Source organism: Mercenaria mercenaria, unplaced genomic scaffold (genome assembly GCF_021730395.1).
Source record: "Mercenaria mercenaria strain notata unplaced genomic scaffold, MADL_Memer_1 contig_3365, whole genome shotgun sequence".
Classification (NCBI taxonomy): domain Eukaryota; kingdom Metazoa; phylum Mollusca; class Bivalvia; order Venerida; family Veneridae; genus Mercenaria; species Mercenaria mercenaria.
The window spans coordinates 28,968-45,106 of NW_026461494.1; the positions used below are offsets into that span (position 1 = coordinate 28,968).

The 16,139-nt window shown below is 34.3% G+C and overlaps 1 protein-coding gene and 1 long non-coding RNA gene across 2 annotated transcripts in view; one reads left to right on the forward strand and one right to left on the reverse strand.

Annotated features, from left to right (window-relative positions):
• The first annotated feature begins 5,190 nt into the window (after nt 1–5,190).
• Nucleotides 5,191–16,139, forward strand: part of LOC128552996 (B-cell lymphoma 3 protein homolog) — a 31,668-nt gene continuing 20,719 nt past the window's right edge. Inside the window, exons 1-2 of the mRNA XM_053534096.1 lie at nt 5,191–5,283; nt 5,933–6,074. Of these exons, the coding sequence (XP_053390071.1) occupies nt 5,987–6,074 (88 nt within the window). The 5' untranslated portion in view covers nt 5,191–5,283; nt 5,933–5,986. The remainder of the gene's footprint in view (nt 5,284–5,932; nt 6,075–16,139) is intronic.
• On the reverse strand, nt 8,831–9,799 carry LOC128552997 (uncharacterized). Its single transcript, XR_008369220.1, has 2 exons — nt 9,578–9,799; nt 8,831–9,417 (listed from the first exon to the last, which is right to left on the reverse strand). It is a non-coding gene; the product is annotated as an uncharacterized LOC128552997 (long non-coding RNA).

The window sequence follows — 16,139 nt, forward strand, 5'->3', positions numbered from 1 at the left end:
TGACCTAATGACCTGCTTTCACATTTTTGAAGGTACAGGCTTCAAATTTGGACCACATGCATAGTTTTGTGTTTTGAAATGAATTTTCACCTTGATTTTGACCTAGTGACCTTTTTTCACATTTCTCAAGCTACAGCGTGCAAATTTGGACCACATGCATAGTTTTGTGTACCGAAATGCACTTTGATCTTGAGAATGACCTAGTGACCTACTTTCACATTTCTGAAGCTACAGGCTTCAAATTTTGACCAAATGCATGTTTTTGTGTTCTGAATTGAAATTTGACATTGATTTTCACCTAGTACCTACTTTCACATTTCTCAAGCTGCAGCCTCCAGATTTGAAGCACATACATAGTTTTGTATACTGAAATGAACTTTGACCTTGAAATTGATCTTGTGACCTACTTCCACATTTCTCAAGCTACAGCTTTCAAGTTTGGACCACATGCATGGACCACATGCACAGTGTTGTGTACCGAAATGAAATTTGACCTTGATTTTGACCTTGGGCTAGTCTTGAAATTGGAACAGTCAAAAATGGCTCAATGGTGGGCGCCAAGATCACTCTGTGATCTCTTGTTGTTTTGAAAGATCTACAGCATTCAATAGGAAACTGTGATCTGCCTATCTCAGACAGAAACAATTAGATCTGATTAACACACCAGTCAGAGAAACTCTGTGACATGTTTAGGCATATGTTATGTTTATGGCACATGTATTGTTTAATGTGATGTTTACCATTTCTAGGCCGGGGAGGTAATGATGGCAAGCGGTCCAGGAGGGCCAGTGATTCCGAAGACAGAATACAAAGCCCAGGGTTGCATGTTTGCTGGTCAGTCGGGAGCTACCCAGGCTGGAGGATTTGGTCTTGGGGTGCCATCAGCGTACAATCCTTCCAGCTTCCCAGGATTATGTCAGAAGTCTTCTAGGGCATCACCACTGGCACACCCAGAGAGGCATAATGTGACATGGGGACAGCCTACAAATCCAGGCTTATGGAGGCAAGAGGACTCTATGTCTTCACTGGATCTTGAGATGGATAAAGAACCATCTATAACTCCATTTAATCAGGTCAGATCTCCTCCCAGCATGCAAAACTATTCGAAAGGTGGATTCCAAAGTGGCATCCCTGGTGACACCCCTTTAGGGCTCAATCAGAAAAAATACATGCATGAAGATAACCTGAGGCGATATGACGGGGATGCAGGTTATGACTTAAGCAACCAACAGCACCAGAGGTGGCATCACAACGTTCACCTGCAACAGTCGGCACCTTCACCAGTTACCACGGCAACACCTGTTGTACATGATGCCATGGTTGTTGAAGAGACATATACCTTTGAACTTGATGAGTTTGGAGAAGGGTATTTATTGTTTTTTTTTTCAACATCAGTCATAAACAAAGTAAAAAAATGTTACTCAGTTAAAATGACAGCTTTCTTTTCTAGGAAGTTTTCAAAATCTGTCTGTAGTTTAAGTCTAATTTAAAGTACTAGAACATGCATAAATGATTTTACCTTTTGGCAAAAAGTTATGTGATTTAGGCATTTTATGGGGACATGAAGATAAAATTAAATTGAAATTTTGCTTATTTTATGACGCTTAAATTTGCAGATTGATGTAACCACGAAATTGATGAAAATTAATCTCCCCTTGAATGTTAATGATTTTACAGTATTTGAATAGATATTCAACATGCAATATATTGCTAGTGTTTTGCATTCACATACACATGATCTGTTGATGCTTGTTAAAGATAATGTCCTGGTTTTTCATCAGCATTTTAATTACTTATATAAACTTAATATAGCTTGTTGCTTAAAAATTGTGATGTTGTAAAACCATGTTTATCTCTACAAGATACTGTCCGGCAAACAACATAGGCAAGTGAAATCCCGTTTTTCTTTTTCAGTTTTGTAGTCCCAAGATAGGTACTGAAATCTTTTTCTTTTGTTAAATTTGGCTTTAAAATTAGCCCATAATATTTGTTAGGGACTACTTGAAAGCCTGATTATAAACAGATACCTCAGCGAAATTTCAGCAGTATTTTATATGGCAAATTAGACATTCGATTTTTCTTAAAAGTCACAGTCTTAGTGTCCAAAATGTATAGACCTCACATGCTTGAATTATACATGCCCTCAGTTTTGCCAGTCTCTTTATTGCCTTCTTTTGAAAATGTTGCAGGCCTTTACCAAGTCTATTGAATTACTTCAAAAGTGTGATGTTGTGAAAAAGTGTATAAATCCACAGAACAAGCTCAAGCAGGTAATCTTTATCTCTATTATTTGAAGAATAAGTAGATCCTACTCACCACGGTGTCGGCGTCACACCTTGGTTAAGTTTTTGTACCAGTCCTTATTTTGACAAAGTGTTTTGAGATAAAGCTTTGAAACTTTCAACACTTGTTTACCATAACCATGTCCAGTTATAGGCAAGAGTACATAACTCTGTCAAGGATTTTGGCTGAATTATGGCCCCTTTTGACTTAGAAATCTTGGTTAAGTTTTTCGTACCAGTTCATATTTTGACAAAGTCTTTTGAGATAAAGCTTTGAAACTTTCAAAACTTGTTTACCATTACCATGTCCAGTTATAGGCAAGAGTACATAACTTTATCAACGATTTTAGCTGAATTATGGACCCTTTTGACTTGGAAATCTTGGTTAAATTTTTCGTACCAGTTAATATTTTGTGTAAAGTGTTATATATTTTGGCTGAATAATGGCCCTTTTTGGACTTGGTTCTGTTTTCATACAAGTCCACGTTTTGTCAAAACTATTTGACATATGGCTTTTAAACTTAGAACTCTTATTTATCATCATGATTCCATCTGTAGGCAAGAGTACATAACTCTGACAACTATTTTCGCTGAATTATGGCCCTTTTTGGACTTTGAAATTGGTTCACACATTGCCATTTAGTGCAAGAATTCTCGAAATCCACAAATACAGGAACATTGTTTGTCTAATGTAGTTTTATCTTTTGTCTGAATATCTGTGGAAATATTTTGACCCCATTTTTCAATCAATTCTTCGAATAGTCGAGTGTGCTGTCATCAGACAGCTCTTGTTCTGGTTCCTTTTCTTCCCGGTTCCAAAGTAACTTAAATAGAGGTCAGAGTTCAGACTCAAAAGCTACCTTGCCATTGTTCAGTTGGCATTTTGTGTAAGAAATCAATGTTGCTACTGGTAAACCCCCAGTAAAGCTTTAAATCTTAAAAGTAGATTTTAGTAACACTGCATCTCATTCAGGTAAACCATGTTGCAAGAATCATATGTGTATTTTGATAGAATGAGGGAAATAAATGGTAACATTGCTAAGTACAAATGTATATAATTCCCAAGCCTTCTTCAGGGGTTTTATAGTAAACATTTTTACATTTTTAGCTCGACTATTCATAGAATAGTAGAGCTATTGGACTCGCCCATGCGTCGGCGTCCGCGTCGGCGTCCGCATCCGAGTCCGCGTCCCGATTTGGTTAAGTTTTTGTATGTAAGCTGGTATCTCAGCAACCACTTGTGGGAATGGATTGAAACTTCACACACTTATTCACTGTGATAAACTGACCTACATTGCACAGGTTCCATAACTCTATTTTGCTTTTTTATAAAATTATGCCCCTTTATCGACTTAGAATTTTTTGGTTGAGGTTTTGTATGTAAGCTGGTATCTCAGTACTCTCTAATTGGAATGGATTGAAACTTCACACACTTATTCACTGTCATGATCTGACATGCACAAAGCAGGTCCCATAACTTTATTTTGCTTTTTTTTTTAAATTATGCCCTTTTTTCAACATAGAAATTTTTGGTTAAGTTTTAGTATGTAAGCTGGTATCTCAGTATCCACTAATGGGAAAGGATTGAAATTTCACACATTTGTTCACTGTCATGATATGACATGCAATGCAAAGGGTCAATAACTCAACTTCGCATTTTACAAAATGATGCCCCTTTTTCAACTTAGGAGTTTTTGGTTAAATTCCTATATATAAGCTGGTATCTCAGTACCCACTAATGGGAATGGATTGAAACTTCACACACTTGTCCACTGTCATGAGCTGATAAGCACTATGCAGATTCCATAACCCCGTTTTGCTTTTTTACTAAATTTTGTCCCTTTTTCGACTTCCGTATTCATTCAATCGACAAGGCTGTTGAATAGTCGAGCGTTGCTGTCCTCCGACAGCTCTTGTTTTATTAATTTGTGCTGTTCGGCATAATGTATAGCAACAGCAACTTGTGCATACAAATCTGGTTTTAATTATCTGTACCATTTTCACAAAAGTTGCATTTTTAGCTCGACTATTCAAAGAATAGTAGAGCTATTTGACTCACCCATGCGTCGGAGTCCGCGTCTGCGTCCCGATTTGATTAAGGTTTTGTATGTAAGCTGATATCTCAGTAACCACTTGTGGGAATGGATTAAAACTTCTCACACTTATTCACTGTGATAAACTGACCTACATTGCAAAGGTTCCATAACTCTGTTTTGCTTTTTTACAAAATTATACCCCTTTTTCAACTTAGAAATTCTTGGTTAAGGTTTTGTATGTAAGCTGGTATCTCAGTAACCACTTGTGGGAATGGATTGAAACTTCACACACTTATTCACTGTGATAAACTGACCTACATTGCACAGGTTTCATAACTCTATTTTGTTTTTTTTACAAAATTATGCCCCTTTTTCTTGGTTAAGGTTTTGTATGTAAGCTGGTATCTCAGTACCCACTAATGGGAATGGATTGAAACTTCACACACTTGTTCACTGTCATGATCTGACATGCACTGTGTAGGTCCCATAACTATACTTTGCGTTTTTTCAAAATTATGCCCCTTTTTCGACTTAGCAGTTTTTGGTTAAGTTTTTGTATGTAAGCTGGTATTTCAGTATCCACCTATGGGAATGGATTGAAACTTCACACACTTGTTCACTTTATGAGCTGATAAGCACTGTGAAGGTTCCATAACCCTTTTTCCCATTATTACAAAATTATGCCCCTTTTTCGTCTTTTGTATTAATTCAATTGACAAGGCTGTTGAATAGTCGAGCGTTGCTGTCCTCCAACAGCTCTTGTTATATTACCAGACACCTCCTCATACTCCCATTTTTGATTGGTATTCAGAAAATTTAATGGTTCCTATTGAGCTAAACATGCAGTCAGGACAAAATAATATTCTGTGTTTCAGACACCTTTGTTTCTTTCGGTATATCAAAGGAATATCCCATTCATTGGATAGTTACTGGATAATGGAGCAGATCCAAACATTCAAGGAACTGTAAGTATGTTTTTTCAGAAAAGTGTCAGCAGTAAAAGGTAATGGTAAAGAAATAAAGATTATGAGCCGCGCCATGAGAAAATCAACATAGTGGGTTTGTGACCAGCATGGATCCAGACCAGCCTGGGCATCCTCGCAGCCTGATCAGGATCCATGCTGTTCGCTAACAGTTTCTTCAATTCCAATAGGCTTTGAAAGTGAACAGCACAGATCCAGACCAGACTGTGCGGATGTTGGTTTTCTCATGGCGCTGCTCTTATGGTAGATTTGGGATACCATTCACATCAGATGTATTCAGTGCTTTGAGACATTGGATTTATACAAATACAGGAGATATTTAGTCATTTTCTAAGCTTTCTGTTGCCGCATCCAGCCTACAAAGTCTATTAAAGAGATATTACTTGAAGTAGATTAGATATGTCAGTTATGCAGCGCAGAGAATTTTACTTTAGAGTATGCACATGGAACCATCACAGATTCTCCACTGACCCACCTTGACCAATGATCTTATCAATTTTTACATTAAACAATTTTTATGATGGTAATTTAAATTTTGTCCGTTATTTCATTACCAGACCTTCTTTGCCTAGTTTTGTCTGAATTTAGAATGCATTTCTCAGATCTTGAAAAGTGATTGTTTATACTTCAGCTGTATACAGGTCGTGATGAGTATATATGGCGGTCACCCCTACACCTCGCAGCAATGAAGGGAGATGAATGGCTATGTGTAGTGCGCTTATTGCTGTCAAAATCTCCACAAACCAACATTAACTTGTTCAGCCATGGAGATAGTATGTGCACATTTTGTATTTTCCATTTGTGTCTTTAGTAGCTTTTGAGAAATAATTATTGCTTATTCAACACGCTTCACTCTTTAGTGAGCCCTTCATGAATATTATTTTCATCAAGTGATGTAATTTCTTTGTATATATGATTTTGGCATTTCCCATTTAACACAGAAAGCAATATACCCTGAGGTCCCTTATGTTAGCTCTGTTAAGGGTTGAAACTTGCAGATAAAATAAGTATTCATAATCACAGGGAAATTCCCTTTGTTATTATGGGTCCATTACTGGTATCTTTAGCTACATATTTAGTTACATATACAATAGCTGTCGTCTGGACCTTTTACTGAATTAACCTAGCTACTATCAGCAAGTACGGACAACTCACTTGAATCTGTAGCTGGAGGACTAATTACTTCAGTCAAAACTTCCCTTGAGAACATGTCTTTGGTATCAAAGTCATGACCCTTACATTTTAGAAATTGCTCTGAGTCTCATTTTACTGATTATGTTGAATCTGAAAATAGTTTTTAGCTCACCTGTCATGAAGTGACAAGGTGAGCTATTGTGACAGCTTGATGTCCGTCGTCCGTCGTGCGTAGTGCGGTGTCCGTCGTCCGTCAACAATTTCTAAAAAAATCTTCTTCTTGAAAACCACTGGGCAGAATTACACCACACTTCATAGGAATGATCCTTGGGTGGCCCCCTTTCAAAATTGTTTAAAGAATTGAATTCCGTGCAGAAAGGAAAAACTTCAAAAATCTTCTTGTCCAAAACCACAAAGCCTAGGGCTTTGATATCTGGTGTGTAGCATCATCGAGTGGTCCTCTACCAAAATTGTTCAAATTATCCCCCTAGGGTCAAATATGGCCCCACCCCGGGGGGTCACATGGTTTATATAGACTTATATAGGGAAAACTTTGAAAATCTTCTTGTACAAAACCACATGGCCTAGTTCTTTGATATTTGGTATGTAGCATCATCTAGTGGTCCTCTACCAAGATTGTTCAAATTATCCCCCTAGGGTCAAATATGGCCCCGCCCCAGGGATCCCAAGTTTTACAAAGACTTATATAGGACGAAAAGTTTAAAAACCTTCTTGTCTGAAATCACAACACTTAGACCTTTGATATTTGGTTTGTAGCATTGTCTTATGGTCCTCAACCAAAATTGTTCAAATTGTACCCCATGGGTGAAAAGAGGCCCTGCCCTGGGGGTCCAAAGTTTTAGATAGACATATAGGAAAAACTTTGAAAATCTTCTTGTACAAAACCACATGGCCTAGGGCTTTGATATTTGGTATGTAGCATCATCTAGTAACAGGGAATTATCTGAAGTCAGAATATGGTTTTTAAATAAGAAAATGGGCGTTTTCATATATGCCTTTTTTCTGTGACGTCATGTATATATTTTATCTACGCTTGTCATAAAAAGAAAAAATATACCTACCACTGTATTTGTTTCCGTTTTCCTGCGAGACATTCTCACACAGTATGTTCTCATTTGTTTTCCATCATCAAGGTACATGATGAGCCATGCCTGCATGACTCTCGTGCATAGATGTGCCATGCCTGCATTACTCACTTTTAGAGATGAGCCATGCCTGCATGACTCACTTTCAGAGACATACTGAGACATCCACGGATGACTCATTTCAAACGACTACTATGTAGATGAGACATCCATGGATGACTCACTTTCATAGTTGATCCATCCATGGATGGCTCACCTCAGCCTCATCGTAATTTAGCTGAGTCATCCACGGATGCCACTTCAAGATCCAACGATATGTAGCTGAGCCATCCACGGATGATTCATTTCCGTGGTCGACATTCACAGAAAACTCGATCTACGCGACAAAAGCCTGTATCCCTTTGTTGAATGGTGACTTATCTCAGCTTTATGATATTTGAAACATTCAAACACCACCAATAGATCCCTCCTTATTCTTACAATATATTGTATGAAAAAGTTTGTAATTTTACACCAATTTTATGATCTTATAGAAAATCCTTCAAATTTTGGCGCAAATGTAGAACATCCAATACTGACTTCTCACTTTGACAGCTAAAATGAGTCAAGTTGGTCTAAATCTCAATCAGTAGTTCTGCCTTTAAAGGGAGTTTCATGATTATCTCTCACGCTAAAATGCATGTACCATCACGTTAAATTTAATTGTGCAGTGTGGCGTGTGCATATTTAATTTTCAATTAAGTCTCAAAACAAAATTAAAATAATACATAGAGGATATTACACGGTTGTCTTTTCATATTGAATTTATTGAACGAGTTGAATAAAATAATAAAATGCGAGGCTCTACCGAGCATTTTATCAATTCTATTCAGAGTTTAATAAATGCAATGTGGAAAGACACTAATGGAATACTAGTATTCTTTTTATCCTTTTAAATTTTTTCTAGATGAAACATCAAAATTTCTTCTATCTTTACCTATTATAGACCAAGTAAATTCACCCAACGTCTCCAAGAAATAAATGACGTCAAACGTCAATGTCAATGCTTTACTACACTAGCGTATTATCAAACTTATGTATTACATACATTATTCTACTTATCAGACTAGGAAGCGGGTTCTTATTGAAAGAAATTTTCCAAGTAAATATATATATGATATACTGCAAATCTTTTTGAGTATTTTTCTTTAAAATTGCCTGTTTCCATCGCATCCTAAAGCTGGAATACTCAATTTTATAAAACACTTGCATAATTGATATTTTTCTGTGAATAAACTTAAATCAAAACATGCAACTATGAAGTTTATTTGAAGTTTAATACACAATTCAATCACAAACATTATATTGAAATCAAATGGACCTTTATAAACTTCGAATATGTAAAGTGGCACGAGAATAAAAAGAACCGCGTATAAACATCAAGTCTGCAATGTTACTTCTTGAATGTTTCAAATTCGGAAATAATTAATGCAACACTGAAATTATAGATCATGTGAAAAACGTTTTTCATCCTTTTTTTCTCCATATTATTAGTGTACGTAATTCCGTGCCGAAACATTTCTCACTGGAAAACATTAAGTGTTCAGTCTCAAATGCGTCCAACGATGACAATCCAACAAGCAGTTTTTTTAGCATTACAACAACCTGCACTGTCCTTCTGAATAGAATATTCATTTCCCATGATCCATGAAAATTGTTACATCATTAGAATGACATGTTAAACAGCACCTATGGAATTCCTCAACATTTTATTTATTTGACCGATGTTACTGCTGTCTTGGCATTCATCTTAATGGTGGTCTGTATAGTATTACCACGAGTCCTTTATTTCATCCTCTAGAAACTGTCCTTGAACAATACCGAAGGCCACATTTTCCTGAAAAGACAAAATAAAATAATGTTTAATTCATCATGAAGAATGAAGTAAGTGTGTAAATATACCAAGAATCAGCGAATCATTTAGACCACCTATTTGTTAAATTGCACCATTCCTTTATAAATGCACATAAGCACCGAATTTAATCATTGAACCAAACCATTGCCGGGCTTTTAGAGCCGCATACAACCCTGCTGGAGTAGTTATTTTTGCTATAGCAACAAAACTGCCAGCATATTCTCCATATTGCCTTTTTCAACTATAGAATCAAATAAAAGGGCCTCCGTCTTATTCCATGTACTTTAGCGATAAAATGTTTCAATCAATGTTTCTTTTCATCCAACCCTAATAACGCCATTACTTTTTGTGGGTTTTTTTTTCACGAGAAAAAATATTTTACTACCCGTTCCCGTTTGACGCACTGAACAACTTCAAAAAAAAATATACATACATATCGCCGCATTATATACGTCACTGTCACCAGCTGTCGTTTACTCTTACAACGACAAGTGTGTTGGCCAATAAAAATTAGAACTGTGTGTGATTTAATAATAATAGTAATAATAATTAATAACACAACTTCTCATATTTATTTTGTTTTCCCCGCCTAGTAACTTTATGTTATTTCTATTGGGAAGGGCCTTTAACTAATTTTGTAAGAAATTGTGACCCGACCCATTTGCTTATTTTCTTGGCTGTACATGTACATTTTTCTGATACATGTATTTGTTATTATAAATGTAAATAGTGATAAGCAATAAAATATTATTAAACTAAACACCGGGAACCGGAAGTGGAGTTTTACAGCCTTGTTTACGGCGCTTATTTACATTATCGACGGGGGTAAACCAACGTTTCTACAAAAGTAGTGTCATTTCTTCATTCAAGTGATATTTTATTTGGTCATAATTTTATCGTATGTTTATTTCTCTACGATGTTTCTTTGACATTGAAGTTGTACCTTATCATTCCGCCATATTGTTCTCGCATTGTTCGCGGTCCTCCCGGTTTCAAGGTGGTGTGAAATTTTGAATCGAGAACATGTCATTCAGACGATTCTATCTTGGGCCAAACACAGAAAAACAAGAAGAACGAAGCGCCCAAGGACGCCCATTATGCATGTATACGCAGTCTACCTATGCCGCATCATGGAAAGCACGTGCAACTTTCCCGCCAAAATACGTGTTACATTCAGAAAATGTGTAGATCTTAATATTAACAAGCGGAATGTGGTTATTGTTGATAAAATATATAGCACTGATTCAACAAAATACAATTTTGGAAGTAATATTTTCAGTCAAGGGCATCTAGACTTTAAAAAATAAATACATGTATGCCATATAACGCCGAACAGACTGACGATTCCTCGAACATTAGTCCCGATTTCGTCATTAAGGATATGGATATTGTGTGGTGCATGTCATGGCAAAACGTATTTCAAAACATTCTTGCATAAAAACTACTTTTTGAGTCGGCTAAACGCTGTCAAGCGTTTGACGAGTCCTTGCTATCGCACGATTTCTCACTCTTAAATGGCCTCACAACACAGCGAAGTGATGTAGTTCCATTGGATTGTCTCTAATTTCAAAGAGTTCATTGATCGAATGAAGTTCATTTATGTCAGTCATATTTGCTATGACCAATATACGATGTAATCTGTCATATTTATGACTTGTAATTGTGCAATACTCGAATAAAGCCACGTATTTTCTTCCGCGGTAACTCATTAAGCATAAACACGCATAACGATTCTGCGGGATTTGGTAATACATTTGCGCATATGATTATGGTGACGAATTTTATGCCCTTTTGTCACAAAATAGCAAATATGATGTTCACAAATTCAAATAAAAACTGCATATTAACTTATTAGCCAAATTATCCATTTGTTACCCTGTCTGTTTCAAAAAATAATATTTAAAATCATTGCGCAAATAACAAATTTATTGTGCTGTGCATTTTATGAATTGCGCAGGCTTACAAAGCTTGCGTAACATCCAGCGAAAGACAAAATATAGTTCCAGAACATACTGCTAGTATTTTATTGAGTGGGTACCTCTGAAAGCATTGGAATGTCTCTTATCAAAGAGTTTACCACATCAATGAAATTAAATTATGACAGCTTCATTTTAATTGACCCGAATAAGATATGTGCAGTACGTTAATTCTTCCGCGAGACTTCGCGGATGAATCCTAACTACATTCTGAACACTTCTCGGCGAACACGCGTGACCTGTTTATAACAATGCTTCTACGACTTTGCGTGGGTTGAATTTTGCAGTCAGTAAACGGATAAATTATCGGAAGAAGAAGCTCTCACTGGTTTGTTTAGTTACTACTGATATTAAAAATGATATTAATTCTTGTTTTTCGAGAAATAAACAAATCGGCGAAACATTAAATGTGACCATGACTGAGAAAATGGGTCCAGATGAGGAAATTTGACATTTTCAGATTTTTGCAAATTTAGAAAGTATACCCATTCAGAAATAAATCCTGAAATTTTCAGATGAAAATCTTCAAAATTGTCAATTTTATGACCGATTTTGTAACATAGATATTAAAAATAAAAACAGAACATTTCAGTTATTCATTCTTTCTAGTTTATTTCTCACTTACTGGTAACGGCTAACAAATCTGAAATAAATTTATCTTCTGTTACAATTGTATGATATATATAAGATCCCTTCTTATTAAACAAAATGATAATCAGCTAAAATCTACAACAATTTCTATAAAAATGTTTCTCAAATTGTGTTACCATGGCAACAAATATATTAAATTCCCTTTTCTATGATAAAACTTTAAAAAAAACTTGTTCACTTAGAGTAAGGACTTTAAAAAGTAAAATATTAGAAGGCATATGTATTTATAAAATATTCTGAAAATTTCACATGAAAATATTAAGAATGTTTGGTTTTATGACAATTTTTTGTAACATGGGTAATAACCATAAGAATAAGTTAGATTTGTCATTGTTGCTTCATAACTTGTCTTTTAGATGCTGGTAATTAATGACTATTTTGGAAAAAAAGAACCTATTACTATGAAATTTTATTCTTGTGATGCTTACTTAAAACAGAAAAATACAGCTAATTAAAATCTTTCATATTTTCTATGAAAACATTATTCAAATTGTGTTACCATGGCAACATATGCATTAAATTCCGTTTTCTACAATAGAACTTAAAAATAAAAGCTAAATTTGAAATAATGTTTCTTATAAGTTGAATATTTCTAAGTATATATATTCGAAAGTAAAATTTGAAAATTTTATGTGAAAAGATATAAAATGTTTGGTTTTATGAGAGATTTCGTAACACGGGTAATAACCACAAGAATAAACTATTTCAGTCGTTGTTTCTTCAGTTTGTGTTTTCACTTATTGGTAATCACTGGCTATTTTTAAATAAATGAATCTTCTTTTACAAAGTATATTTAGATATACACTTAAAGTGCAAACATCTAGCTGGCTAAAGTCCTTCACATTTTCTATAAAAACATTATTAAATTATGTTACCATGGCAACATATGCATTCGATTCTATTTTCTATAATAATACTTTAAAAAAGAGCTAAATTAGAAAAGTGTTTCAGATAACTTTAATATTATAAAGTGGTATGTATTCAAAAATATTATCTCAAAATTCCATGTTAAAAAATTAAAATGTTTTGTTTTATGACAGCGTTTGTAACATGAGTAATAACTATAAGAATAAGACATTTCTGTAATTGTTTCTTCATAACTTGCCTTTTACCTGCTGGTAATAAATAACTATTTTGAAATAAATGAAACATATATTACTATTGATTTTTTTTATTGTTTATGCTTATTTTAAAGTAGAATACTAGAAAGTACACCTAATTAAAAACTTTCCATATTTTCTAAGAAAATTGTGTTACCATGGCGACATATGTTTTAAATTCCCTTTTCCTACAATACTACTTAAAAACAAAAGCTTATTTTAAAAAAGTATTTCTAGTAAGTTAAATATTTGAAAGTATAAGTATTCAGGAAAGAAATCTGAAAATTTCACATAAAACTCTTTAAAATAACAAAACAAAAAAAGTAAAAAAAGTAGTTATTGTAAGAATAAACATTTCAGTCATCCCTTTTCTCATAATCTGTTTTGTTCACTGGCTAGTTATAACTGACAATACTGAAGAAAGTGAACATTCTTTTACCATTACATTATATACTGTAGATCCCTTATTGAAATACAAGTCCATAATTTCAATGAAATGTAATTTGAATTATGTTACCATGGCAATATACATACTAAATTCCTTTTTTTTTCTAAAAATACTTTATTAGATACTTAACCTAATAGCTTAACTTTTGATGAAGGTTACACTGCTACAAGCTCTGGTGAAAAGTAAATATTTATTTCCAGCTAATACTTTAATGTAGGTAACTGAAACTACAACCTTTACTTGATGTTTAACCTTAACAGCTAAACACATCTATATGAACAGCAAAACAGGCTAAAGTGTTGTGCATTAAAACGTTTGAATTCAACAACAATTTCTATCATCTTTTATATTCACTTCCTTTTTTTCAGTTCTCAGAAAAATCCTCGTCAATCACAATTTCAGTTTTCAGTTCAAGTGGTCTGGGATAAACAGAATCCTTTGACTTTTCAGACAAATACTATTCTCTTAGGAGTTCATACAGGTACCATTGTCGGGCTTGTGTCATTCCATGTCAATAATACTCGTCTGGCAAGGGGGAGTAGATTTTAGTAAGTTAACTGTCTCAACTGAACTGTCGCTTTTAACACTAACAATCCAGGTGTTTCTGCATACCTGATAAAGTGGTAATACTTGGTTATCTTCTTCAAAAGTTTAAAATATTGTGATAAGATATTTCTCCACTGGCAGAATGTGACAGGATTTAAATCATTGTTGACCAACTGTGCAATGTTATGACCTTTCTTTAATGACTGACACACTGTGTCAGCAATATCATGTATTATTAAAGGTCTCAGCATTCACCCTCCTCCACAGATTCTTCTGAATTCAAAAGTGCAAGTCAGATTCAAACTTTGCATGGTCTGTGATCATTGTTGAATATTCAATCGATCTGTGATATCCTGTAACAAATAAGTAAAACATTTTATCTTAAATAATTAACCTGGGAGTCGCTTTATTTAATAAAAGCAGAGTTATCACTATTTGATAAAAGATGATTCTTACAACCAATGCTCTAAAATATTGACAGACTGACAACAGCTGCTGTCAGTATATAAAGTGTACTTTGTTTATAGATTTTGGTTACTGCAAATAGGATGTTCTAAAACACATTTGTTTGCATTTATTGTGTTAACCCTTAACCTGCTAAATTTGCAAAATGGACTACTCTATCTTAAATAGAGACACTACCATTTATAGCTTATAGGGGGTTCTCATAGAAAATTTGCTGACTAAATATCAAACACTGCAGATCATGATCAGACTGCACAGATGTGCAGGTAGATCTTGATCTGCACTGGTTGCAAAGGCAGACATAGCTGCCTCATTCAGCCTAATAGTTAAAAGTATACACTGTTTTAACAGCTATCAAAAATGGTTGTTACCTAGTAAAACTCTCCACAGACCATACCACAGCAAGATGTTATTTCTATTCTAGCTAGCAGCATTGTCAAAATGGAATACCAATACAGGTAGTGATGTACCATGCTCACAAGTTGTCTGCCCCTTAACCAACTGAGCTGCTTTCATAAACAAGAAGAAACACTTGCCTTCCTGAAAAAAGATTTAAAAGTCTTTGGTAAAAGTATCTGTTATCTTCATGTATCTTAGGAACCTTTACATTCTTCATTCTAATCCATATTCTTGGTGCAATAAAACTGGTAAGAAAATTCAATCACATCACAATTTCTAAGTCAAGAATGGGTTAATTAAATTTGAAAATAATCACATTACAATTAATCTAAATTACAATTACGGGTGTAATTGATTTACTTCAAATAATTAATTAAAATTCCTATTATTTAGAACTCTTCTACAACTTATTGTGATATCAGCTTATACACATGTACATGTAGTGTTAAGCATTCAAATTATCTATGTACTTACTGAATGCCACAGAGTTTTCTCAGGCTAATAGCCGATGTAATGAAGACTTTTCACAAACTGATCCTCCTCAAAACCGGATTGTTGAAATTAAATTTCAATAATGCCAGTTTAAGCCATTAAATATTATAGTCACAGTACATGTACATACATTATACAAATCATTAGTGTAGAAGTAGATTTATTTTGTATAGGCTCCAACAAAACCTAGACAGAGGTATGATTTAATAATATATTGCATTAAAATTATTATAGGAGCCATTAGCTGCATGTTATTTACCTGATTCCTCAAAGCACATCCAAAATATGTACATTTTCTTCAGATCTAAAGGAAACAGACCAATTTCCTGGCTGTTGTAGGGTATATGAACCAGCTGTAGTGGAATGAACCATCAAAGGAACAAGGAATATTATCTGAAAGAAGATACATTACATGTACTGTAAACATCACTAAAAATCAAAAACTGAATACTTTATTAATAATGTGATTGCGAAAGGTTTCATTAACTTACCACAAAATACTTTAAAGTTATTATACTATGAATCTATTTTTTAAAGGATCATAAATTGTTTTACACACAGCAAGGCTCAAAAATTTTAAAAATAAAAAGATTTTCATTATATAGCATAAATTCCCACTATCAATAT